The sequence below is a fragment of the Larus michahellis genome, chromosome 23 (assembly GCF_964199755.1).
Source record: "Larus michahellis chromosome 23, bLarMic1.1, whole genome shotgun sequence".
In the NCBI taxonomy this organism is placed as follows: domain Eukaryota; kingdom Metazoa; phylum Chordata; class Aves; order Charadriiformes; family Laridae; genus Larus; species Larus michahellis.
The window spans coordinates 2524916-2550899 of record NC_133918.1 but is presented as its reverse complement, the minus strand read 5'-3'; the positions used below and the strand labels follow the sequence as shown (position 1 = coordinate 2550899).

The 25984-nt window shown below is 40.7% G+C and overlaps 1 protein-coding gene across 2 annotated transcripts in view; it reads right to left on the bottom strand.

Moving 5' to 3' along the window:
• MLLT1 (MLLT1 super elongation complex subunit) overlaps positions 1 to 25984 on the bottom strand; it is a 32472-nt gene that overhangs the window by 4577 nt on the left and 1911 nt on the right. The window contains exons 2-11 of one of the 2 annotated variants that reach the window (XM_074565372.1): positions 24463 to 24643; positions 21652 to 21734; positions 12725 to 12868; positions 10962 to 11087; positions 8656 to 9201; positions 4873 to 4960; positions 3939 to 4050; positions 2529 to 2628; positions 2246 to 2317; positions 392 to 463 (exon numbers count right to left, since the gene is read on the bottom strand). In XM_074565372.1, coding sequence (XP_074421473.1) covers positions 392 to 463; positions 2246 to 2317; positions 2529 to 2628; positions 3939 to 4050; positions 4873 to 4960; positions 8656 to 9201; positions 10962 to 11087; positions 12725 to 12868; positions 21652 to 21734; positions 24463 to 24643 — 1524 coding nt within the window. Of the gene's footprint in view, positions 1 to 391; positions 464 to 2245; positions 2318 to 2528; positions 2629 to 3938; positions 4051 to 4872; positions 4971 to 8655; positions 9202 to 10961; positions 11088 to 12724; positions 12869 to 21651; positions 21735 to 24462; positions 24644 to 25984 lie in introns of both variants that reach the window. The other variant, XM_074565371.1, reaches the window with a different exon arrangement.

Here is a 25984-nt window from a genome sequence, read left to right as displayed (position 1 = left end):
AGATGAGAATGTCTCACAACATGAAGTGAATCCTCTCCCAAAAAAGCAAACCAGCTCCTGCTGCATGTCTGACTAGCTCAGTTGGGAACGCGATATGGGCACATTTCTTTCCTTTTAAATTAGACCAAGAGAGCCCAGCCTTGGGACTGCTACCAGGGTGGCAGAGGAAAGGTGCACACACCACACTTCTGTATCTTTTCCAACAAAAACATTGCATGCACATCTGATGGGTTTTTTTTTCTACATATCTTTCCTCCCAAAGTGAACCAGACCCTCTCATGAAGGAGAGGCGAGTGAGAGGTCAAGCATCACAGGGGTCCGTCTGAGACCCTTGGACACAAAGGTTACCAGAGTACAACAGCTTGCCAGAAAGCTGACAAATGATCTCTACCTGCTGTAGCACATTGCGCTCTCGTAGTGCCATTAGTCGCCTGTGAAGCTCCACTAATTCATCAGTGTAGGCCTGTAAAGGAGGCATGAACAGAAATAGTGACACACGTGGCATGTTTGTATGACTGCCAAAGTGACTTTCCTAGTAAGAATAAGAGGAACTGGAGGCCCTTTCAGACATGTTTCTATTCCCAATTTTTCCTCTACCTTTTTTACCGCCTCCTCCATCGTTATCAAGTACTGGGAGCCTAAAGACTTCACACAAATACGGATGGTCTAAAGACCATCAGCAAGACTAGTTAATGACACCATTAAACAAACACCTGTAACCAGCTTTAAGAAGTGGTCAGAACCTTTGAGCTTAGAGGACCTCAACAAGGTGAAGTTCACCGAGGTGAACTTCAGCGCGAGTTCTTCATCAGCCAGTTGTACTACTCGTTACCTGAAGACACCTGCGTCAGTGACCAACATCCCAGCAATCTGCTGAACAATGGTTTGTGTTTAGGGAAGGAAAAATTCTTTGAGTGCACTGTATTCTCAGGTAGTTTTACTGACGCCACAATGGTAAATGCAGGATTGTTTACAAGCTCAACATGGGAATTGTTCTTATATAAGGGCAGTTTGTTTTTTCTTTCTTTTTTTTTTTTTTTTAATTTATTTTCTTTTTTTCCAGGCAGCCAATAAGTTCTGTTGGCTCACAGGGGATAGATTCCTAATCTGTAAAGCTGCCTCAGAGTTGTTCATGTCTGTATCAGCAAAATGAACTCATTTAAGTAATTGTAGCAAGGTAAAAAAAAAAAAACAACCCACAACATCCCAAATTTTCCCCCTCCTCCCCCCCCCCCCCAAAAAATTGTGAAATATACACCCCCCCCAGCACATTCACGCAGCCCCAAACACCTAAGCAGGACTGAATGCTACGCTCGCTGGGAGAGCTGGTATCTTTTAGAAAACCTCTAACAGTTGGAAAAGCTGACGGCATTTCAGGCACCCTCTTCAATGGGTCTCAAGGATGTTCCCTGCTATTTATACTAAGTAGTCCAATAAAAGATACTGTTACCTACAAACCTTGCCTCAGATAAACCATCTCAGCTCCAGTTACCAGTATTTAGTGGTCGAATACTTTGTAACTAGCAGGAGACTCAGCTATGCAAGTGTCCCAAGATCACACCTAGACCTAACATTAAGCGACCAACCTGTGCGCTGTTCTCCTGTTGAAAAAGTATTAAAACACACAAATGAGAGCTACAGACTGATCTTCTGATTACTGCAAGGACCTCCACGATCAGACCAAGGAAAAGTATTAAGCTCCCATTTGATTGATTTCTTTATGAAAAAAAGTCACAGCGGACTGTGACAGCTTGGGGTTTGGCTATCTGCTTGCGAGTTAGCCATGCTTTAGGAGCATGTACACTGCTCTGCTTTCCTTGGAGGCAACAAAGGAGGGAATTTCCTTGAATAAACAAAGGTTTCAACTAACCCAGCAAAGCAGAGCATCAAACAATCTTTAATTTGCAAGATCAAAGACAGACAAAAAGCTGCATTTTAACGAAGAGGCACTCGCCACTGCAGCGGTAGCCAGACCATTGGTTCAGACAAAGGGCAAACAAATAAAGTTAATTTTAACATTTTGCATATGGAAACAACCTGGGGGTCCATCTATTTAACCCACACAATTTCTGCAGTGTCACTCTCCAAAGTTTGTCCCTTTCAACATCTATTTTTCATTATACTCAAGCTTTTAACGTGCTGAGACAGAACAATGTGAACAGCCTAAGCTGATTCAGATTGTTTTCTACACAGAAATGTTAGTGAGTATCCAACAGTTCTATGATATGCAAATCCTCAAACCTACCTTGTCATATGTTCCCTTCTTCAGGATCTTCTCCGGCTTGTTACAAGACTCTGGGCTTTTTCTTCCAGATGCCTGAGGATAAAAGAAATCAACATTAAGGATTAAAATTAGTTCAGACGAGACGGTGGTTTAATGGCTTGGGTGCACAACACTGAACAGAGAGAAATCACCTGTCTGATGAAGACAGTGAGATAGGGAAAATTTGGTGCAAGTCAGAACTAACACCATGTGTGGAACAAGGAACAAAGAGCGGTGGAAAGTAGCATGGTACAGGATGCAATACCTTATTATTTGCTGGGGGCAGTTTCTGACCAGGAGGTGGCTCTCGACTCGGCAGGCAGGAATCTGCACTGTTGTCACTGTCGCTGTCACTAAGGCTCAGTCTGAAAAGCAAGCAGCGGAGAATTAGCATCACCAGGTAGTAGGAAACTTACTTAGCTGTCAACCGAGCCACAGAGAGTTAAGTGAAATTCTCCTCTTTATTATAGACTTCTAAATTGTCTGGGAGAAATGGTCAGCCTGTAATTTCCAAGAATCCCTTTTTTTCCTGCTGACATCACTTTTGCCATCTTCCATTCCCTGGGCAGGCAGAAGAGGGAGTTTCAGTTTACACGCTACAGCTGGCAGTTCAACTCTTTCATACAGAAGTCCCCTTAGAACAACTCAGAAAGTACCACCTGATTTTCACAGGCAGCAACTGTTCATTTTGAGGATTCATTCCAAAAATCACCCAGTACCTGCAGGAGGGGCTTTCCAACACCCCCACTGAGAACACAGGCAAGAAAATGCACTTAGTGTTTGTTGTGACCTTTGAGATTTGCTATTTATTCTCATTCTTGTTGTGGCCCTATAGATGTATTATACCAGGTATCCTACTTTTGATGAACTTGAAAAACTATTTATTATCTATCCCCTAAAGGTATAAAAAAAAAATACATATATACTTCAAAGTCTCTCCATTCCTGTTTAGTTGATAATGACAGAGTGCAACAACAGATTTTATTTTATTTTTCTTAGGTTTTGGTGAACACCAGCATCATTTGAAATTTGCAGCTGCTATCTGGGCCAAGCATTTGGTTTCAAGTATTTAGCCTGAGACTCCAGGTTTTGGCTACAACAGCATTTCCTGAGGGGAGAAGGATGAAATTCAACTATTTCCATTGACTAAAGCAGGAAACAGCTGTTAACCAAGTCCCATAGGAGCCAAGTAACCAACTGTCAGCACACACTATCAGCAAAGACTAAGACTTCTCAGTTTTGTATCAGTCATATGCAGTAAGAAGAGCACACATGCTGACAGCCTCCACAACACTTCTCTAATCTCTGCAGATCAAAGGTGTCACACACCATTCAGCTCAGCAGAGATCTGAAGACGACAATTAGGTGACTATTTTAAGGGGCTCAGTCACTAACACCTGCAAACTCAAACATACCGCTTCCCAGTGGCTTCCTCTCTTTGAGCTCCGGTGATCTCTCCTCAATTCTGTTCTCACCCTGCTGTTTTCATCGACTCTGTGTCCCCACCCCGTGCTATGTGCTCCACACATCTGCCCTTTCTCTCCTTCTCTCACACTTGCCTCTCACACATAGCCCCATCACTTTGATTCCTCCCTCCAAAAGGAGGACACACAAAAACCACCAAATATGGAAGGCAAAAAGACAAGAAACATCTTTCTTCCCGATTTGTTACCACCTGGAATCCCGGCTGACTGGGTTTGCTTTGACTGCTGCCTCTTCTCCAGAGGAGCTGTCATCATCATCTGACTCTTCTGACTGCAGATCTTCCACCATGGAGCGCAGTGGGCCTGGGATGAGAGGGGAGAAAGCGATTCAGCACAAGGACACGTGCAGCAGAACTCCATCCGAGCTATCTGATCTGAACTGGATTAGGTATTATTAAGATACATCAAGATTTCTCAATAAGATGTCAGTGGTAGTTTCATTTTGCACAAAGATATTGCTAAAAGACACTGTATTTCTGTCGCAAAACTAAAGCTGAGTTGACAAGCTTTACAACTGCTGCAAAGCCACCCTAGCCTCCCCCCAAATCCTCCCACTCTCTTTTGGAATGAAAACAAAAGGACACATTTTTCATGCGTTTGGGGACCATTTTAAATGTCACTCAAGAGACAGCAGTTGTAGCAACACAGTATTTGCTAAGGTTAGAACATTTACTATTGCCACAGTATATCTCTCTGGATTTTCAGTGGAGGAATCTGAAAAAAAGCTACGTTATGTGCTGGCAGAGTGATGAATGTCACATCTATAATTTTTAATAAAGCATATATGAGATCAGAGGAGAAATACTCTGGTGACACTGTAGATCAAGCAACAGCAAACATTTATAAACCGAGGCAGGAACCAAAGCCAACAGGGAAAGAACCAAATCCAGAGAGATACCCTACTCATAAATTAACTGCCAAAACAAGAAAAATACTTGTTCATGATTACACTATGACATTATCGCCTTTTCTTGCTGAAGCATCACAGCTTCAACATATGGTTGCATACAAGAAACCATATTAGCCTTAACTATATAGAGTGCTGGGAAAACAGATCCAATTCTCACGAGCCTTTTAAGGTTATGCAAGGAAGATTTTAAACACATTTTATTTCTTGCAACACACCTTGACTGTGGTTCTGAGATGGCTCGAAATCAGAGTCAGAGCTGGAGTCGGAGCTGGAGCTGGAGTTGGAAGGGCTGGACTGGACAGACTTAACCCCCCATAAAAGGGAAAAAAAAGAAAAAAGAATCTTAACCTTTCTCATCCGGAAAACCAGCGCAGAGCACAAAGCACAGGGAGATAGAAGCATTTGAGCACTCTACAACGTCATAGGTGGCTGAATGCAGTTCTCGGGATTACAGAAAATATACAAAATACAAGGTAAATAGAAACAACATTTATGAAAACTGATACAGCGTAGCTCAGCGCTCCCGGGCAGCGGCATGAGCTGCCAACAAAACCCTTCACGCCACTAGTTTCAAATAGCCTCAAGTGATGAAAAATAGCATCTGAAAAATGTAAAAGTGAAAACCCCTTCCTTTGAAATGTGAAAGACGACTAGCATACAATTTAGCACAATTAGCAAAGCCCTCTTAAAAAGCGTTATTTGTTGTAACTCACCAACGCTCCCTCTGAACACCTCGTACTGATCATTAAACAGAGACAGGCTTGCCTTTCCTAAGTAGCTCACTTGACGCCAAAATGAGTTCTAATTTATTACTATACGCTCAAAACAGTTGTTTCTACACCAATTTGAGCAATCCACCGTACTGTTTCCAGTTTATTGTTAAAACGTAACAGAAACCAGATAAACTCTCGTGAAACCAATGCCACTCACTGTCAGTAGGCAGCAGAAGTGCCAGGAGCACACTATGCAGTTAAGGCACGTAAAAAACTTTAGTGCTATGTGCGTTTTTAACAGAAACCCAGATATTGTACAGCAATCACACGCTTTAGCTTAAAGGACCACGAGGTGGCAGCGAAGGCTAAAACAACTCTTCACCCCCCCCCCCCCCCCCCCCGAGAGCAGCAGTGGCTATTACAAAAATCTTAAAAGGGTTTTTTGTTACTGAGTAAAATGTAGTTTAAAGAGTCTCAATGTACTGTAATATTGTCTTCCTTTTTTAAAAGTAATTCTCTGGAAATTTAGCATTTCAATTTCACTGCACCTTTCCTGGGAATCCACTTCCATTACCAAAATCCTGATGCTAGAAAAATCACATATTCCCATTGATCAATAAACTTTATTATGAAAGTGTTAATATTATAAAAACATTGTAAACAGGTAGAAAGAGGCACATCAGCAGCTTTGGGCGTTAATAAGCGAAAGCCGCGGCAGGACTTTCATCCCAATACCACCCTTCCCTATAATTTATCACCCAAGTATTGTTAGAGTTTCATTTATTCAACTGTAAGAAGGCGGGAAAAAATGACAAAAAGGGTTATTACAACCCTTGTAAATTATTCAGGAGCACAGGAGAATAATTTAACAATGCCAATATTGGACGTACTGGCACATTGCAGTAGCCTTTTATTTTTTTCCCCCCAAAAATTACAACGTGAAAGGAAAGAGCAACATTTTCAAGATAAGGAAGGACAACTCTTGTGTCTTACCCTCACATCCAATCCTAACATCTTTCATTCCTAATAATCCAGCAAGTGTTCCCTTAAAATGACTTATTAGGACCTAAGCAGCAGTCGGAAGTTGTATAGATGCTCATCTCTCCTTTTGCCATTAACCCTATCAGCTAATTTCAGCCCTTCAGGAGGCATCCAGCTGGACATGCTCTGCATGCTCACGCTGCAGTTACTGTCACCGAGATATGACAAAAACACATGCCGACAATGGAAAAAAGCAATCCTGCCCTCACATCTCAGCCTCTCTCTTTTGTCAGCACTAACGTTTAGGCAGCCAAGCATGAGGCCAGTTCAGGGAACTGGACTTGATGGGGGAAGGAGGAAAAAAAAGAAAAAAAAAAAAGAAAAAAAAAAAGGAAAGGATAACTAACTTTCAGCAGGAGCTGAAATGGAAGGAGAAACTCCTCCGGCCCATTGCAAAGTCACACGAGCTCTCATGCCAGCAGCACAAATGAGAGCAAGACTGTTCCTTTCAACAGCAGCCTGCAAAGATGTCAACTCAAAGCAATCGTGGAGTCGCAGCCTCGGAGCATGTTGCACAATACGTTGGCTGCAGCAGCAAAGCTGATTTAAGAGTTTCCGGGCCCCAGTCCACCTCCAGCTGCTCATTCGCTTTAGTGATGTGGCTTACCACACAGATCCACAAACAGCTGTACCAGTACAAACGATGGAGTAGCAAACTGCAGGGTTGGGAGCAAAAAGAACCCCCCAGGGTGGAAAAGGAACTCAGTCTTCTCTGCTGATGCCAATGCATTATGCAGTTATACCCTTAAGCTTCAAGTTCCACAGAAACCTAAGCTGATCTGACTGGCAGCTGCCATGGTTCCCCCTCCATCACACTGAGTATTCCTGCCCGCCTCCTGGGCTAGCACTCAAATACCTCTGTCAAGCATCCAAGAGACACAAGAGCTGGTGCAAGAGAGGACACAGAAGCACACAAAGCTTGGTGGGGGCAGGACAGGACTGCAGCAGACGCTGCAGAACCGCAACCACAGTTTGCGGTTTCACGGAACAGTCTAACCAGCGCTATCGGCTTACAGCTGCATGGCGAGTCCCAAGGGGATGGATGTCACCTAAGAAATAATGAAGTGCGAGACACTCAGGACGTAACAGAGCTCAGCAGGTTACAGGGGCTCGCAGTGAGGGCCACGTATCTGGTACAGAAATGATGGGCTCGCTACACACTGATGCACTTCAGGTATAAGGCTAACAGTGGAGAGGAGCTGCTTCTTCCTAATGCACAACCTACAAACATTTAATCAATCTGGAAAAGATCTTTGCAGAGTAACTTGAATTAACGCTTCCCCAATAAACTCTTTTACTGGGAATCTTTTGCAAAAAAATCCTTTCTGAAATAAACACATCAATACTTATTGTATCACAGTGCTGATTAAATCATAATACAAATTGTCCCTAGAAGATTTATTCTAGTAAAACAAATCTTTCTTGAAGTGGTCAGTAGGAAGCAGTTCAAAAATTCATGTGATATTATCCTGTGAATTCTATTAGAAGATACATGGCTTCCTTATAGCAAATACAAAATATACAAGTAAAATGTAGCAAGAGTTTGGATTTAAGTCATGTCTTTCCCCTCCTACTTTTTTTTTTTTTTGCCTTCTTTTGGAAAACAATTTGTAGAAGACAGAGGATGAGGAATGTTCTTCGTTGTAAAAAGGAAAAAAATATTTAGACAGCTTTTAAAAATAGTAGCACAAAAACATAATTTGTTTTATATTTTACAACACAACTTATTCAGGTTTAGCGGCATGTGGTTATATTTTGAGCTTTAGCCAATAGCACATTTCTTACAGGCCATGTCAGGAATAGGGTTTTTTAATTTACATTTTAATACTTTTTTTTTTCAGAAACAAAACTGAAATTATTTCATCCTTTTCTGAATTAAGATCATGGTCAAAAATTACATTACCATAAGCAGGTAGAAAGTGTATCTACGTCTACTATACTCTAGTTCCATAAACATCACCGCAAGGGACGAACGAGACCATAACCTTAAACTCTGACTTTTAGTTAACTCTGCCTGCAGATAAATCTAAATAGAACTGCGCATCTGAAATAGGAGGTAAACCAGGCAGTAGTAACGATTAATACTGATAGGATATTCAAAAAAGAGTTTTATTTGAGAAACACCCCAGCCTAAGTATTTGCCAATCTCTACCTTATCTGAGGGAATATTTTTCAACATCTTTTTCATGCAGGGATTTAAGCAGCACGCTTAAAAATTCTGGTAAAGGACAAATCCCTACTCACCTCTGACTTGAAAGAAGTTTCATCCTCTGAATTTGACTCCTCCATTTCCACAGGCTTTTTGATCTCCTTGGCCTCACTTTCAGATTTTACCTTTTCCACTTTGGCATTCATCTTCTCCTTGGTTTGTTTCTTCTCTGGGTATGAGGAAGACGAGGTTCTGGGAGATGTCCCTAGAATATTCTTTACCCCTTTGGAGCTACTCTTTTTTTGTTTTTTGGCACTAGGCTTTGGTGACTCCACGTTGGAGGGCCTCTTGCTGGAAGACTTTAACTCCGGCTGTGGCCCACCCTTTGGAGAAGTGTTCTCCAGTTTGGTCTCCTTCACGGCCAGTTTTGGTTCCTTGAAAGCAGCTTTTGGAGGTGCCTTCTCCTCCTTAGGCATTTTGTTCTCAGTTGGTTTTCTGGAGGAGTCCTTCAAAGGCTTGTTTTGTTCTCTTTCAAGGTCTTTGGAGGAGTTTTTACTCTCAGAGTCTTTTCTTGGCCTCTCTCTGTGCTCCTTGGTTACTTTGTGTGGCTTAGATGCCTTGCTACTTTCCTTGTTCGCATCCTAAAATTCAGCGAAAGAAACATGCAAGCTAGGTATGAAATCGAAGCTCTGCACAGAATTATAAAACAGTCTCAAAATTCACATTGAAGCCTTTGTTTCATGTAGACATCCACCCACAGATGTCTCAAGTACTTATGTACCTCAGAGGTAGACATCTAGATTTCCCTAAAGCTGATGGACAGAAATTGACAGCAGCCACTTAAACATCTACATTAGGACAGGATGAAACACGTTTCACAGATGTTCCTTTCTTTCCATGGTCTATAAACGGAGGTCTAAAACGTAGATATTTTATTCAGATTTAATCTGTAGTGTTAACATCTGAAGCCAGGTAAGAGGAAACCCACTCAAGCTGTCACACAAAGTTATGCTTCACACAACATTTTAGGAAAAAACCCCAACAACTAGGGGGATTTTTTTTTTTTTAAGGTTAAATCACATCCATGGCAAATGCAAGTTACATTCGCAACCTAGTTGCCAATTCACCACATCAACCACACTGCAACTTGACAAAAATACTGAATATCCCTACAATCGTAAGAGAGCCAAAGTCTATGATATAAGCAAGCATTCTATCACCTTTAATAAAAGCTTTAAGACACCAATCATTAGGACCCTGCCTATCCTAAGAGTCATGTACGCATGAAAGCAAAGGAGTTCCCTTTGCGAATTATATGTGAACTCAAAACACTTATAGAACTGGGTCTTGCGGGGAGACACTGGCATGTGAACTGAACATGCCAAGACTCAAACACACACGCACCTCTGAGGGCAGCCTGGAGGAAGAGAAGCAGGAGACTATTGCCTCTAGCTACTGGCAATTTTCACCAGAGCTTGTGTCAGAACCCTTTATTTCTCTTCTGTCTTCTCCGTTTTCTAATGCTTAATTCCTGACCAAAATTAAATCAGCCACTAACAGATAAGTCATCTTTATTCTGTTTCATAACATCAACATCAGAAGACATGACTGAAGTGCCAGAAGTGTTCAGAGCCCTGAACAAAATGGGTATCAGAATCGAATTACATCATAAAATGAATTGCTGTTAATACTTGTGACTGTTCAGGCTGATAAATCGTATGTAATCTGCTTCAAAACACATTGCCTGTGGATTGTTTCCCCTATGTATAATTGCACAAAAATAGATTCATCGCACAACTGAAAAAAGGAAAACTCAAGAACTCAAAACCAGAAAGTCTCAAGAACTAGACACTGCTGGATGCAAACATCAAATCACAAAATAACTAGTCTGACCAAGTGCAGCATATTTTACATTCTGGACCTTCTACCAGAAGATCTTTACACCACTACCCTAAGTAGCTCTAATGACAGAGGAAGTGCTGACTCTCTACTAAGCCTTGCTGTGAAGAGATGCAAGGACTTAGAGTACAGTTCTACATGACAGACAAAGATCCACATAATTCACACTCAGTATCAAGAATATAAGTCAGAACAATCAGAGAGGACTTCATTCAACTTTATCTGCTACAGCAGAACAGGAGGAAGATACGGTTCACCAAAAAATGCCAGTCTTGGACACTTAATTTTCTTTTCAAAATTTCCCTGTAGAGAAGTCTAGCAAATCATAAAAAGGCCTCCTAAATTATGATAAGTTCCAGACCATTAGCTAGTGAACTACAGAATACAAGGAAGACGTTTTCAGAATCATAAGTAGCCCAAACCAGCTGCTAAACAAGCTCTTAGTAGCAAGTCCTGAAAGACTTCTTCACCTCGGGGTAACACAAAAGCGTGCGTCACCAACCTTTGACCCATGGGATGGTTTGGTCTTCTTGGGATCAGAGAAGGCAGAGAGTGGTATTGTGGGTAACATCGGATAGTCGGGACTTGGCCTTGAAACAGTTTCTGCTCCTTCTGGCATCACCATCACCTAGAGGAGAAAAATTATGTATGAGTAAAGTCGCATGGACTATTAACACGTGATTATGTTAAGTCACTTGCTCAATTAACACACTATTATTCATCTTTTGGATGGTTTTTCCCCTGCTTAAAGGCCATAAAAAGAGATTGTCTAGGTAATGCTCAGTTTCAAGACAATTCCTCAAATACAGAACATTAAAACCACAAAAAAATGAAACGCAACATGCAATATCAAGTATCTTTCCCAAAGGGAACACCAATATTCCAAGCACAAGCAGGCAATAAAGTTTAGACAAGAACTGTGTGCTCTGCTGCAAATGCTTTCATCCTGAGAACAGGGAGCAAGGTAAATCTGGAAGGAATGAGCAAGACTTCATCAATTTAGGAGAAGCTGAATTCACTCATTCAGGAAGAAAAAAAAAAAAAAAAAGCGCAGGCCTTAGGTCTCTTCCTTAAGATCTTAACACCAAGCACTGAGCTCTGCGAAACACTTTCCTTCTTACCTCCCCTGTATTCTGTCAGAACAATCCTGCTGAAAATTTCCACTAGATGAATGGCATCAAAAGAGATTCACAGAGGAAACACCTCAATACATAGGGAACACAATAATGTTCTATGAAAATCTTAGAAAGCACATGATGTTCTAGTCACCCTATGTCTGAAAGAAGCACTCTCCTCTTCGTGCCCAATAAGGAGAAGCACTGGCACAGTGAGGAGGATCTGGACAGGACAGCTTGGAATACTTGCCACTCTTGAGATTTATTATTGACAAACCTCCCCACAGCTTTTTTACTTTTTTAATTTTTCAAGCCAGAAACATGTTTTTTCAGAAGAAAATTTTGCCAGCGATTAAGACCATCTTGAATAAAGTCCTTGAACAGATCATAATTATACATTACTATATATGGGGGTGTCTTAGAATACAGTCTTGACATTCTCTGTCTGGTTAAAAACTTCATGCACTTTGTGGCTTGCGCTAATTTGCCGAGATCTTGTAGTTATCTTTTCTTCAGTCTATCACTGCCTATTACTTTCCCACAAGTAAGAGTTCATCCACTGCAGCAACCTGTATCTTATTGTACCTTCAAGAGTGTATCTATTTTTTTTCCTCCCATGTCCATTTTCACTCTAAATTCTAACACTTTCCCTTAATGTTTTATTATCTAAGCCACAAGCAGCTGACCTCAGGTTTAGAGGACATTTAGTGACCAGGAAGCGCTAAGTATTAAGCTTTCATTTGGCAAAAATGAGTAAGGAATAGACTGGAAGCCTCTCCCTTTTCACAAGCTTTTCTATACTGATACAGCTCACGACACTAGGAAGGTCACGGATAACAATAACTGCCTGATGGACAGTGCACAACGTCCACAGAAGATCTCCATTTCCGGAGAGGTTTTAGTGCTTTGATATTAATGGTCACATTTAAATTGAAAATGAAGTGCCACCAATCACACAAGCAATGGTTTAGTTCTGCTTCAAGTGCTACAGTCTCATAACCAGGAGTAAAAATAGGCTGGGTCATCCTTTAGATGAACATGGAAAACTGTAGCCTGCTAGGCTGCAGCTAAAAAGCAACCCCAGAGCAAAACGAGATCACTACACATTTTAGCAGAACCTCTTCAGATCTCCAGTCCCTTTGGCACTTACCCCTCCAGCCCTAATGAGTTTGCGTCTGAATTCCTTGGTGGGGTTGTTGAAAGTCAATTTCTCACAACGAAGGTGGTTCACAGGTGGATTTCCCTCCAAATTTAAGAACAGGTCGTATGTGAAACAAACCTTTTTCGGCTCCTCCTAAAAACAAGAAAGACTTTGGGAAAATGGAAGAAGTTTGGCAAGCACGCTAAGGCAGAGGATTCAAACAGTCGCCCCTGAAAATCCCGAATAAACCACTGAGTAAATGTTGCATTCACAGAGTTTTTCATCATGAGATCAGAGAGCTAGAAAACAAACCATTTGTGCCTAAAGTGTCCGAGGTTAACATACCGTTCATCAGAAACTCAGGCATGGCTTTTCACTGCAAAAGAAACGCACGGACAAGGATACTGACTGACAATTTTCTGTTCAAAGTTGTTCAAGTCATCCTAGGAAAGCAGATTCACAAGCTTTATCCACTATTCTGGTTTCACTGAAATTCAGATCCTATCTCCTTTGGGGAGCAACTGAACTATAAGTATCAATATTAAGAAAAGCATAATCCTTCATTTAGAGAAGGGACAACTTCTGAACGCACAGGATCTCTGTGGGTACTGAGAAAAGATTAAACGCAATGGTAAAAGGATGACTCATTTTGTAAAATCCTTTTCAATATGCATATTGCAGGGGCTGAATGGGAAGATATCCCAGGCTTTTGAACTTTCCAAGGGCACTTTCACTGAAGAAATCCGGAGTTTGTATGCATGTTGGGGATCATCTGCGCCTCACTGGTTTTGTTCCACCTGCTGCAGAAGCTCAGCAAACACTCTGCATTCGCAGTACAGAATGGAAGAAATCTCTTCCTTTTTTTCTCCCAAAACTGCAAATATTGCATACTACTTGCATATTACTAATATTGATATGAAATTTCCTGGTATTATCTTGTATTCTGCATTTCAAGATGAAAACTCAAAATGGGGCAAAAGAGACTCTCCTGCAAACCACACGGAGCCTTACAGTACATTCAGTATTTACATGAATGCATCCCACATGCCTCATTCAATGTGCAACATCAAGCAGCTGCACAGCAGTCTTTTCCACAATTCATATCCAGCAGCTTGATTTCCTGGTGTAGTTGCATTGTTGTATGGGAACAGACGCCGCAGGCTTCTAGCCCAAGCCATTAGATTTGCTGAAAATAGGTTGAAGCGTCAAACGGCTTCAGACCACCCCGATTCCTGCTGTTTGCTTGGTGGATACTAACGTCGCTAAAGAAGCCATTTCTTGTACAAACTGTACCTCTAATAATAAAAAGTGCGGTAACCGCACCTGGTTTACATCAAAATCAGTACCCTAAGCCCACCAGGGGATGAAGGTCTTGGATCCTAACTCCCCAAACAGGGGAAGGCAGGCATCTAAGCATACATGTACAATGGAATTGTCTCCCATTAACAAGCAAGAACATGCTACCAATACGAGGGTCTGCAGACCCTCCTTCGGAAAAGCCCTGAAGAATCCACTCATACTCGAAACGTCTACTAAAACACACGAACGGGAAGAAAAAGGAAAATATTTGCAAAATACACTGCCTTGTCATTTTCCTCTTCTCTACCACCATTCTCATTAACTGAACCATTAGTGAGCTCTGCATGTGTGTGCTTACACTGGAGTTCAAACAGCAGCTAAAAAGGGTCCCTCAAAGTCTAATAAACTTAAATGAAGGATGAATAGAAACCCAAACGTGGCCTAAGGATGGTTTCTAAAATGCTTTTCCTAGCTTATAACATAGAATAAATTGATTTTGGATCTATTAGCAAAAGCAGGCTTTAGCCAAAAGTTGTAATGCCGTCACATTTGAGAGCAGGAGAGGGGCAGCAGATTCATTTCCCTTTTATCTTAGGTATCCTTTTTTTTGGTATAGGCTCAAAAGCATCAGAGAATCTCTCAAATATTTATTGTACCCCTGTTGACGAGCTTCCACTTTTTGTAAAATTAAGACAGTTTTTCAATGTGATTTTTCTCCAACTCAGAGATTATGACTGCCCTGGGAACCAAGTCCTAGCCGAACACCATGATCATTAAAATATCCTTTGTACCGTCTCAGGCCATCAGAAGCCCCCCACCTAAGTGAAGAGTTAAGATTACAGCACTCCTAAAAGAACCAGTACAAAAGTCTCAAAGCAAAAAGCTGCAAATAAACATTCTTTCCTTTACTGCTTTCACTGATAGCTAATGATTACAGCCCAAGACACTCCAAAGCTTAACCCATCCGGTCCTCCCTAAAAAGTTCTTTGCTCCAAACAACCATCAGGGAGCGGGGGCGGGGGGAGAAGAAGGAAAAAAAAGAAAGAAAACCAAGGAAAATCTCTCTCAATTGACCTGGACCCACACATCCTCTAACTTTAAATGGAAAGCCACACTGAATCCACAGTGCCACACTTCAAAGCCTTTCTAAATAACATGTTGGGATCTACACATCCTGCTGCTTGGAGCTGCAATAGCAGGTAGGTACTTTTTCACCCTACAAACTTAGGTCCAGGCAGTCTCTTTTCATACTGCAACACCACTTTATGTACCCAGCCAAGCCAAGCTTTACCCTTCCTTGATTCCTCCTTCCGATATTCCACCCTTGATGTCAATAAGTAACACTGAAAAGGGGACAGACTTACTTTCTGTAGATATTTTGTCGCTCTCTGCAACCATAAGTTTTTCTAAAGGGCCTTACTCCCAGGAAAGGCTTTAAAAGGACGGATCACATCCACTTCTAAGTGGTAGATATTGTGGTTATTCCAGTTAAAATTCAGTGGTCAATTTGGACATGAAATGGTTAACCTGGTATGGGGTCTCTGAGCAAACCACCTTAGAACCTCAGTTTATATCTGCCCCTCAAATCTCAGATGCCAGAGAAGTAAAGGAGGAGTGTGTACCACAAAGCTAGGGCCAAGCTTTATTTGCAGCCACTGTAAATTTCCCTCTGTCCAGTGACTCCTGCTACTCCACCTCCAAACTCCAAAGCTGAGTACATTACGCTTTATTTTCACTCTTTTCCAGCTTCCTGTCTGGCACTGCACTGTTATGAACACTGGAGTTGCTTTATTTTTCTTCTGAGTTCTGAAGTAATGGGTTAAAGTTCTTTTGGCACTTTTCATAAGAGGAGGAATTTTTCAAAGTCTTTTGTTAAAATTTCCTTGTCCTGTTTTTAAGGCAGGGTGTGCCCTTTGCCACTTAAACACAAATCAAAAGAATTTCACTGGTAGCGTGCGCATAAAGCTCATAAATCACTTTTAGAAAGCCATAAAACAAAATTATCTACAAAAATCTAGCACACCAAGGAAGCAGGCTCATGGTTATTCAATAACTATACCATCTAACACTACTTCCCTTTTGCCATAGATCCAGCCTGACAGAGTCATTTATCCGTAACCGGTTCATAACTTCTGTATAAATGAAACCCCCTTTCTAGGCTTGTATAACCCGTTTGACTAGTCTTCCACCCCGCTTTCAGACAGGACACTGAAAAGTGAATGGCCCAATATTCATTTTTTGAAGCAAGTAGCCTTACGTTACACTCTGCTAACAAGTCTATGAAACACCCTTATCTTTTTTGAGATTCTACAGGGCTAAGTAAAATAACAGAGAACAGCATTTTGGAACTCTTCCCCATCTGAAACCTATTACTTCGTTTGAAAATTAGGAAAATATACTCACTGCTCAAAGACAGGCATTTAATAATCTACTAGCTCTTACAAATACCAGATCCGATGCTGGCATGGCTAGTAAAGCTGCTACGTTTGACAAGGCTTCCTTGCCAGGCACTGCAATCTATTCAGCATATGGAGATGCCTATCAATGTGCCACACTGAATGGCTACTGAAACACACACAGCCCGGGTGTTTTGGCCAGGAAAACAGCCTGCTCCGATAGAAGAATGGGTAAACTGATAATACACATTAATTTATGGAAGAAAAAAGTAAAAAAAAAAAATTCACCACTCATCAGTATCACAAAAGAAAGTGCTGCAGGTTTGGTAAGGTGATACAGAACAGACCTAAAAACTGTGAGCAACGAATACTTCCACTTAAAGGCTAGACAAAATGACAAAATTTACTCCTCCTCCCACAAGTTTCAGCAACATTGAATAAATACTAACAGGGTAAATCTACTCCTTCTTTCCTCAAACCTGTGCAGACCCTGCCCCGATAACACAGCAATTTGTTAGGTAAAATCAAACGTCTCACACAAACGCAGGCTCTTCATCAACCTTCCTCAGGAGTATTTCATAAGCTGATACCTTCCTTACAGCACAGTCCTGACACCTAGTTCTAACTGATCTCCAGTTTCACCAACCCTGCCGTATCTTCATCCACGTACAATGGCTCTACTAAGTTCCTACTTTGAAACACAACTATTTTTTCCCTTCTCCAATATTTTTCTATGTATTTTATATGTCACACCTATAGATTTTACAGAAGGGGTAAAATATGCATGTTTTTATTTTGAACCTAACTGGAAAAAATCAAACAGATTTCTCTGCTTTCTTTGCTTATCTCCCTTTTCGCTAATAGAAAAAGCCCAAGTTACATGTATCCATTATGTAAATACTAGAAATCTTTTATCTCTAGCATTGAAATTGCAAGGTAGTATCTTTAAAGAGACTTTAATACAACATCTTATCCATGTTGCATTAATATCATCTGCCCTATATTGGAACAGCATGAAAGTATACTAGACCTTTAGCTTTTGTTGCAGGGAGTGGGGGATTGATCTAATTTGATTAGGATGCAAAAAACGTAATGGGGGATGAATACCAAAGTCATACCTGCGTTACAGCCTCCAGATTACAACATATGCCACTGTATAAGAGATGTATTTGGAGACAACAATGAGGCCATGAAAAAAAGCCTCAAGACTGTTGAAATTGAGTGGGGGAGAGGGAAGGGGAAGAGCAGTAGAAAAACAGCAATGCATTTATTGTACCCAGTTTGTATTGATTCAAGCACCAAAAGCCACTAACAGCAGCCCTCATTACAGGAAGGAACACAAAGGATTTTAAAACAAAAATAGCCTACTAACGTTTTCAGTCCAACAATCCCAAATGATCCACTATCATTAGTCAACTGTGCTTTCAAAAGCTTTATCATTCAACCTGCTGAGACCCTGCCATTTGTTTTTCAGGTTCAGTTACAGAGGCAAAGGCTCTAGCAGGCCACCAATGCCACATGAGGCTGCAAGTCCCGGGGGCCGTGTAGACCACTGCAACTCTCTAGAAAGCTCAGACACACAAACTGCCCAGGTTCACTGCAATATTTGAAATATATTCTGTAATTCAAATAACAAGCCTGAGAAAGCACAAAGCACCTACTTACTGAGACAGTGAATTACAGCACAGGAAGGACAAACACATGCCAACAGGGCATAACTATGTCTGTAGAGGATAAGAATAGGCTCTTGCACCTTTTATAATCCTCTGCTGACACTTCCCTGTTTGACAGAAAAGCACCAAAAGCTTCAGTGGGGCCAAGAGCCCTGACTCTCCTACTCCAGACAACAACAACAACAATAAAAAAAAAAAAGAGTAGTCCAACACAAAGAGTTAATGGGCAGTTTTATGCAAACTTGCCTAAAAAAAAAAAATCCTGGTGCAGTTCATTAAAAACATTCTTAAGTCATCTTTAGTAAAACTGTTCCTTAGCAGTGAACAGGCCCATGTTTCTTTAGCCAAAGCAAAGAGTACACTGGCTCTGACAACCACTATTTATCATCCGAGTAACAAATTAGAACAGGGAAAGGAAACGGCTAAGAGGCTTAAACTGTGGAAAAAAAAATTTCAGCCAACCATGGCAAAGATCAACCTCCACAGATTAGTTCACTCCCTCTTTAAATCCTTTTTCTTCTCACCTTTACAAAGCTAAACATGCATCGATAAACAAATCCCAAAGCCTTTGCAACTCTTGTTTCAACTGAGAGGACACACATCAACAAAAATGTGCTAGAATGTAGGGAGCATATGGCCAGAAAGACCCACCCGACTCCTGCCCAGCCACCTATGAAACAGCGTTTTCTACCCACTCCCAGAATCAATCCTTAACATCCACTTGAAAAGAGTTATTCAAGGATGAATCCCAAATGCTGTAATCAATCCAGGCAAATTCAAAACAATATATGGTCCATGCACAACAGCTGATCCCCACCAGTGTCAACAGGTTTCCAGAGATCAGAGTGAACATATGGTCTCAAAGTAGTAAAGACTTATTTATTTGGTGCTTTAATGCCACATTCTTTAATCAGGAGAAAAAGGGCTGTATGCTAAGCCTTTGCCATTCCTCCTCCTCTTTACCAATCTTTTTAATTTCTACAAGATCCCAGTTTTTGCTTATCTTTCATCTTTGCATTTCTATTTTTGCAGAAGTATTCACCTCTCATATTTCCTTCAACTCCACTTACTGAAAATCATAGCTCTTGGTATTTCAAGATGGCATTATCACCGGGCAAGAGTGGTCAGAGGAGCCAAATTCTGCACATCATCAGGCTACTTCTAAGCTTCCAGCAATCCTAAGTACCATGCTTAACTTCCAAATGTGCAGAGAATACAACATTTGCTGACACAAGGATGGAAAGAATTACTTTTAAGTAGTAAAAGCAAATTTCATACAACTTCAGTATAGCTCACTTATTTCAAGTTCATACTTGAACCTGGGAAAATGTCTCTGTTCAAATGACGTGCTGGAAGACGGAAGCTATCACACTTTCCCTCAACCATTGCTTGCCCCAATTTAATAATGGGAAGCGCTGTCTGAAAACTCCTTAATTAGTCAATTCAATCAACTTAGAAGTGGAAAAGAACTTCTCCATAATGCATAAATCTAAAAAACAGGGCAAAGGTAAGTATTTTTAAGATCTGCAGTTTTGAGAACAAGTCTGCAAATAAACCTGTTCTCCTATTTATTTTTCGTGTTTCTGAAGACCTAAACGCCAAAACCGAACTGCCTTCTCTAAATTAACTGCTACTTCCATTGTTTCCACTCAGAACTGAGACCACCTATTTCCCTTATTTATAAAAGCTATCCTATCCCTAATGCTAGAAAGAGCAACCATGCAGTCACGTGTTTATAGAAACAATGAGAAGTGATGACCCCAGTGGGTGTGAAACCAAGTTATATTCAGAAAAGCTGCCCGGTCTGTATTCTGTGAGGAGCATGGGAATATAAGGGATGGAGAGAAAGAAAACATACAAATGCAGACAACAGTCAATGCAAACAAATGCACCTACAAAAAAATGCAGGAGAGGCAGAAACAAGAAAGAAAGAAAGAAAGAAAGATCTGACAATCTGTGAAAGACTAAGCCATCCGAGACCTACAGGGAAAAGGCAAGTGTGAGAAGAGACTGGGTGAAGAAAGGAACAAAAAATAAAAGGTAACGGTAGAAACAAAGCACAATTCACCCATCACAGTCGTTAGAGATTGCCCTTACAAGAAATCAGCATGGAGAAGTTGACATTTTTGGTCAGGAACGTAAAGGTAGACTTTGAACCTGAATTAAGCCAACACACAGTGCAGATGAAGAGTTTCCTGATTTCCATCCAAAACCTCAGAAAAGCCACCAGAAGTCAAACTACTTTTAAGCTTTTGAGGGTTTTTTTGCAGTCAAGTTGCAGTTTTCAGAGTTTGCCAAAAAAGCTGCTTCTATCAACAACTTTCATCCCCTACTCTCTAACTGCCATTTCTCTTCACATCCTTTTGGCTTACTCCACCCACCCAAAAGAAAGTTGCGGGCAAAACGTTCCCAGGTTTAGAAGACAAGTCGTCTTGCGGTTCAGTCCCATTATTTGGCTTATTACTCAGACTCGTAAAGAAGTGGGGCAAGAGCAGTGTGGTAGGCCAAAAAACAAACTAAAACGCTAATTATACCCAAGTGACACTGCCAGGAGAGAAGACTGCGCTAGAATGGGGTGAGGAAGAAACGACAGACAGATACGTCTGCGGGAGGTACAGTGGAAAGGATGCTGGGAAGCTAAATAGAATTAGGTTGTGGTCTGCTGTCAACAAAACCTGGGGTAATGGCTTACGCATGAAGGGTTGAGGGGGATGGGGCGAGAGCATACATTATAGTGGTCAAATTTTACTTTATCTATGTTCCCTCTTAGGGATAATAAGCAGAACATTATTTTTTTTTATTTAAGTAGTAATCAAAACCACGAAGATTCAGTATTCATGTTTAACAAAACAATTTAACTGAAACTGAGTAAGTAAGAACACAAGCGTCCAAATCCCTATTTTCATAACCTCCTTCAAGTCATGTAGCGTGTGACCTCTGTGGCAAGACTTAAAGCAAGTAATAAATCCCAAATTTTAACTTTCATATACTTGTTGGCAATGCATCTTAAGATTTAAAATATTTAGTGTTTTCTTTTTGGAATAGTACTGAATCAGAACAACAATATTTTTTAACATAGCTGTAAATACTTGTCCCATACAAGCAAATGTTTATCTTGGGCCTATACAAATTTTATACCTGTACAGTTAATTTAATAAGATGGCAAATAAAAAAATGGATCTTTTAATGTATTGCCAGTCAACACAGTATTTACAAATGTTTATAAAATCACTGTTTTATGTTTATTTACTTCCCTACTTGCATAAAATATTTTAAACTGCTTTAATATTATCCGTGCTAGAGAAGCTTGTTACAAGCGGTACAATCTCTGTTCAGAATCTCTAGGACCATCACGCTGTCCTGATATTACCTTTCTATACAATTCCATTTCTGCCAAAAGCTTTCTTTTGAAGTCTGGCAGGAGCTTCAACTCCCAGTTAAATTCTATTTATTAGACTAATAAAAAACACACACATAAAACAGTCACATAATTTAGAGTCTTTCTGTCAGGCAGTTTCAGGCTCTGGCACAGCTCAAAACAATTAGAAGACCAGAAATCAGATTCTACCTTATTTTTGAAGTGTACTTCAATGGGCATAATGAAGCCTGCGTAGCCAGACTCCTCCACTTTGTAAGGGGGCTCCTTGCACACTGAAAAGAGAACAGACAAATGTCAATTTTGAAAATAATGCAACTTAATCTGAGTCGAAAAGGAGATGCAAGATGGAAATGGGCCTCCGACAACTCAGGACACATTTAAAACACTGGTCTTTGTGAAAAAACAAAGTAAGATGGTGGTCTTGGGCTTAGTTAAGAACGTGAAAATCTGTTCTTAGCTCCTCCCATGGAAAGGAAACATAAAACACTCCATGCCAGAGTCTCTGGGAGATTCTTCGCCCCCTTTTGCAGTGAGATACAATTACATTTCTGTGCTGTTCCACAACAATGCAAACTGACGGTTAAAGCTGTCTTGCAAAAAAAGGCAAAGACCCAAAAGGTGGAAATTTAAACAGGACAGAAAGGTAAAATTTACTTTGATGCCAATATTTATTAATCAAAATCCATGAGCGGATTATTTTTTTTCCCCTTGAAATGCTCTCCTGCAACGCTCAATCTTCGCAATTACGTAACAGCCACACTACAAGCTGCTTCCTCCAAACCTGGTAACAAACCTGAAGGGCAGGTAAGCGCTGCTATTTATTGCACGCACAAGGAAATGGAGAAAGGTTACACAGTTTGCCGCTAAGGTCACAGTGCTGCCTACTGCAGAAACACCGACTACAAAAGTTTATCACTTCTAAGAAATTAATCTACGTGCTTCCTGCCTCAGTTCCCCCATCCCGCTACCTGTTGTATCATCATGAGACTGAATCCTTCCTACCATCTACCACTGCATTTCACTAGAGTGATAGCCGACTCGAAGGATTCTAGGATCATTTGTTTGGCCGTGACATAGTTATACACAGCAGCTGCCAGAAGAAACACGAGACCAATACAGATATTCTCCCTCTCAGGAACCGGATGCACTTGCATATAATTTATAGGCACTACAATATATGTAAATAAAGTCAATTAAGTAATTAGAGTAATTCAGTGCAAATCTTTTCACTTTCTCTGAAGAATTCCAAGTAATTAATATGACTAGGAAACAGTACCTCAAACCTAAAAAGCACACAAATTATTTTCCTTTAATGTAGATATGTTATCCCCAGCTCTAAGCACTCTTACCATCATTAAGGTGCTAGAAAGCAGTACTCAAAATTCAACTGTGAATAAAAAGCACACCTAAAAATAATCAAAATCTCTAGACTTGCTTTAACTTGAATTTCATACAAGAACCCCATCATTTAGGGGAAAAAACCCAAAACCAAAGAACAGAGCCAATATGGCAGCAGGAATCTTAAGACTATCTGCCAAGCAGCCTTTGTTCCTTTGCCGCTCTATTCTAACAAATTAAAATTACTACACAGGCAATCTGCTAGCAGCACAAGCCTACCTTCACCAGTAGATTTTGCTCCAAGTAAGAGCAAATCATCTGAAGAAATCCTTCAAACAAATCTAGAAATAGTATGCATCTGCCATACCGTTTATGTACAACCCAGACACACTTTGGTCAAAAGCAAGCTGGCATTATGAGCAAGCTTAGGAAAGCATGCAAAACCTAGAGATCGGAAAAAAACGTCTCTTTAAAGGTAGGTGATATGGCAACCAACTGAGCAAAGACCACGTACTATCCCAACACAGTTGTTTGTAATAAAGTAATTACACCAGATGACAAGAACTGTAGCACAGCAGATTGTAACTTTTATTCTATAAATTAGCTTTCAGCTCAGTACTGCACTTGTTTATCATACATCAGTTTTACTACATCAATTCGAAGGACGTATCATTAACGTACAGACTAGAATCACACCCTTACAAGCTGAACACCTTTGAGTTACTTTCCGCTGTGGACTCTCACAAAGAACCAATGTAGCTGGTAGTCCTAAGACATCCTGTGTGACCAGAAGTCTTCCAAAGAAATATTTCGAAGAATGCGCATCACGAAGTAATTTACAGCAATACTCTTCAGCAGCCAGCATTCCTTGTAACACTACATAACAGTAACACCGCAGATGCAGTTACACAATCTTAAGCAGATCTAACTCTGCGCTGCTGCCGAAAAGGGCAATTCCTGCTCCTCCACCTCAACCATGAGTTCCTGCTGCCCCGTGCCAAGAATAAGGTTCATGTTGCTGCACAGTCAGAAAGAGCAAAGAACAGATCCAACAGAAAATAACAGTACAAGTCGTATACTCTCCCCAACCATGCTGACTGCACAGTGCTTGCAGCTGGAACATACAGCCAGGGGCAAACAGACCATCACCCCTTTGGCATCGTTGATTTCTGCTGGGTTCCCACACTACCTGAACTGGCACCTGAGACCAGAAATTGTAGGAATCCTGATGGCTACTTAATAACCAATGCAAAACTCTACATACTCCACTATGTATACAAGCCCAATACGTGAGCATCTTAGCAATCACATGCTTCCAGCTTTTCTTGGCAAATATTAACAAATCAAACCCATCTTTCCCATTTCAGAACATGAATTATCTTCTGCTGTCACTAAGCATCTTGGAACCTGCATGTACTAATGCTTAAATAAGAGGAGAAAGGATCTCACCTCCAGCCCTTTCATCAGGAGAAAGGTCCCATTCTCCCTGACCTTCCTCAGACAAAGACGGTAAAGGTTAAAGCTGATGTGCACGCAATGTACATTTTGCTCCTCTTTAAGGAGGTATTTTACAGAAAAGCGACAGTCCAAGACAACCTAGACTTGCACAATGCTCTTACATAGAGAGAAAACCTAATAATGCATCTTCAAAATTACACTCACCTCGCTTGGGTTTTGGGAAGCTCTCATGTAGCCGGAAGACCACCCTTTCCACAAAATGCTGGATGTCACACTGCTCTGGACCACGGACAAACACCATCCAGTCATGAGTGAACCCTTCAGTGGTGGGCTTTTTCCGCAGTTGGGCTCGGTGCCCCAGCTCCAATTTTACTTGAACCGTGCACTGTTTTAGGACAGAGGTAAGACCATAAGCAAAATGAAACGGCTTACATGTTACGCATAATGCTGAGCCCCACAGACAGAAGACGCTAGATCACCGCAGGGGAGGAATACAACAGCCTCCACAGAGAGATTAGTCTAATTCTGAAAACTACAGTGTTGTCAACAGAAAAGGTATCATAAAAATAGCTCCTAGCACCATTTCATACCTATCTTCTTCCTAATGTTAGCATTGCAGAGAAAACAGCTTTAGAAGAGGGATAGGTTTATCTGCCTCACTTATCAACTAAATTGTCAGCAAAGTCCTAATTGCAGAATCTTTATTTCTAGAAAGTGTCAGAGACAGAACTTGATGTTCACAGCTTACAGAATTCACAGTACTGACAGAAAACTTAAAACAGGAAAAATCAGATCATGAATTGATGGTTTATGACATTCTCTGGAATATGTAATCCATTAGAATACAGAGATGATGCTCCTTGTATTCTTGTAAATGTATTTTATTAACGCACTTTCAAAGACCAAGTCGAAACATACAGCATGCCGGCACAATATCCAACACTAAAACAACCTAATTCTGATTTGCACTCCCGAATCCTACTCCAATCATAGGTTAACAGAGAAGCTGCATTCAATGTCTCATTCAAAGCACAAAAATCCCATTAAATGTCTTAAAAAATAGATTAAATTAATTGTGAAGATCCACACAATACTGCAGACTTCACAGACAGAAGAAAGCAAATGAATTAAACAGATGTAAGAGAGGAAAGGAAAACGTGATTCAGACACAAGTTAAAGGAAGCAAATCTTAGGGCAAGATTTGTAGAGACGGGGAATAACACCTGAGGTATCCGACTACTTACTAATTTTGTATGTATATGTTATACAAACTAGACCAGCAGCACAGCACTCTCAAACTAAATCCAACAAAATCCAGCTTCAGCAACTGGAAGTTATAAAAATGGGGCAGTTTTTAGTCCTTACCCCTTTCTTAACCTAAGGCTTGAAAATAAGCTTCTTGTCCTTTCTGGCAGTTCTCAATTACCATTGGGAGAGGCAACATTATTTGTCATTTCCTATATTACAGGTGGACACAGAGCCAAACCCAGGGCATGATGTTAGACAATGAACATGGAAAGAGAAAACTTCGCAAGCTCTAGACAGATGTTTAGGAAAAGTATTATCCTTATTTTCCCATCGAGGAACTGCAACGAGGAGTATGACCGTGATTAATGCTCAAAAAATACTTCGCGTATCCAACCTGACGTTGTATGGGAAAGTGATTTTCAGAGCATGGTTAATACCTTCTGAGAAAGAGTAAGTCACTCAATCTCAGTATTCTTTC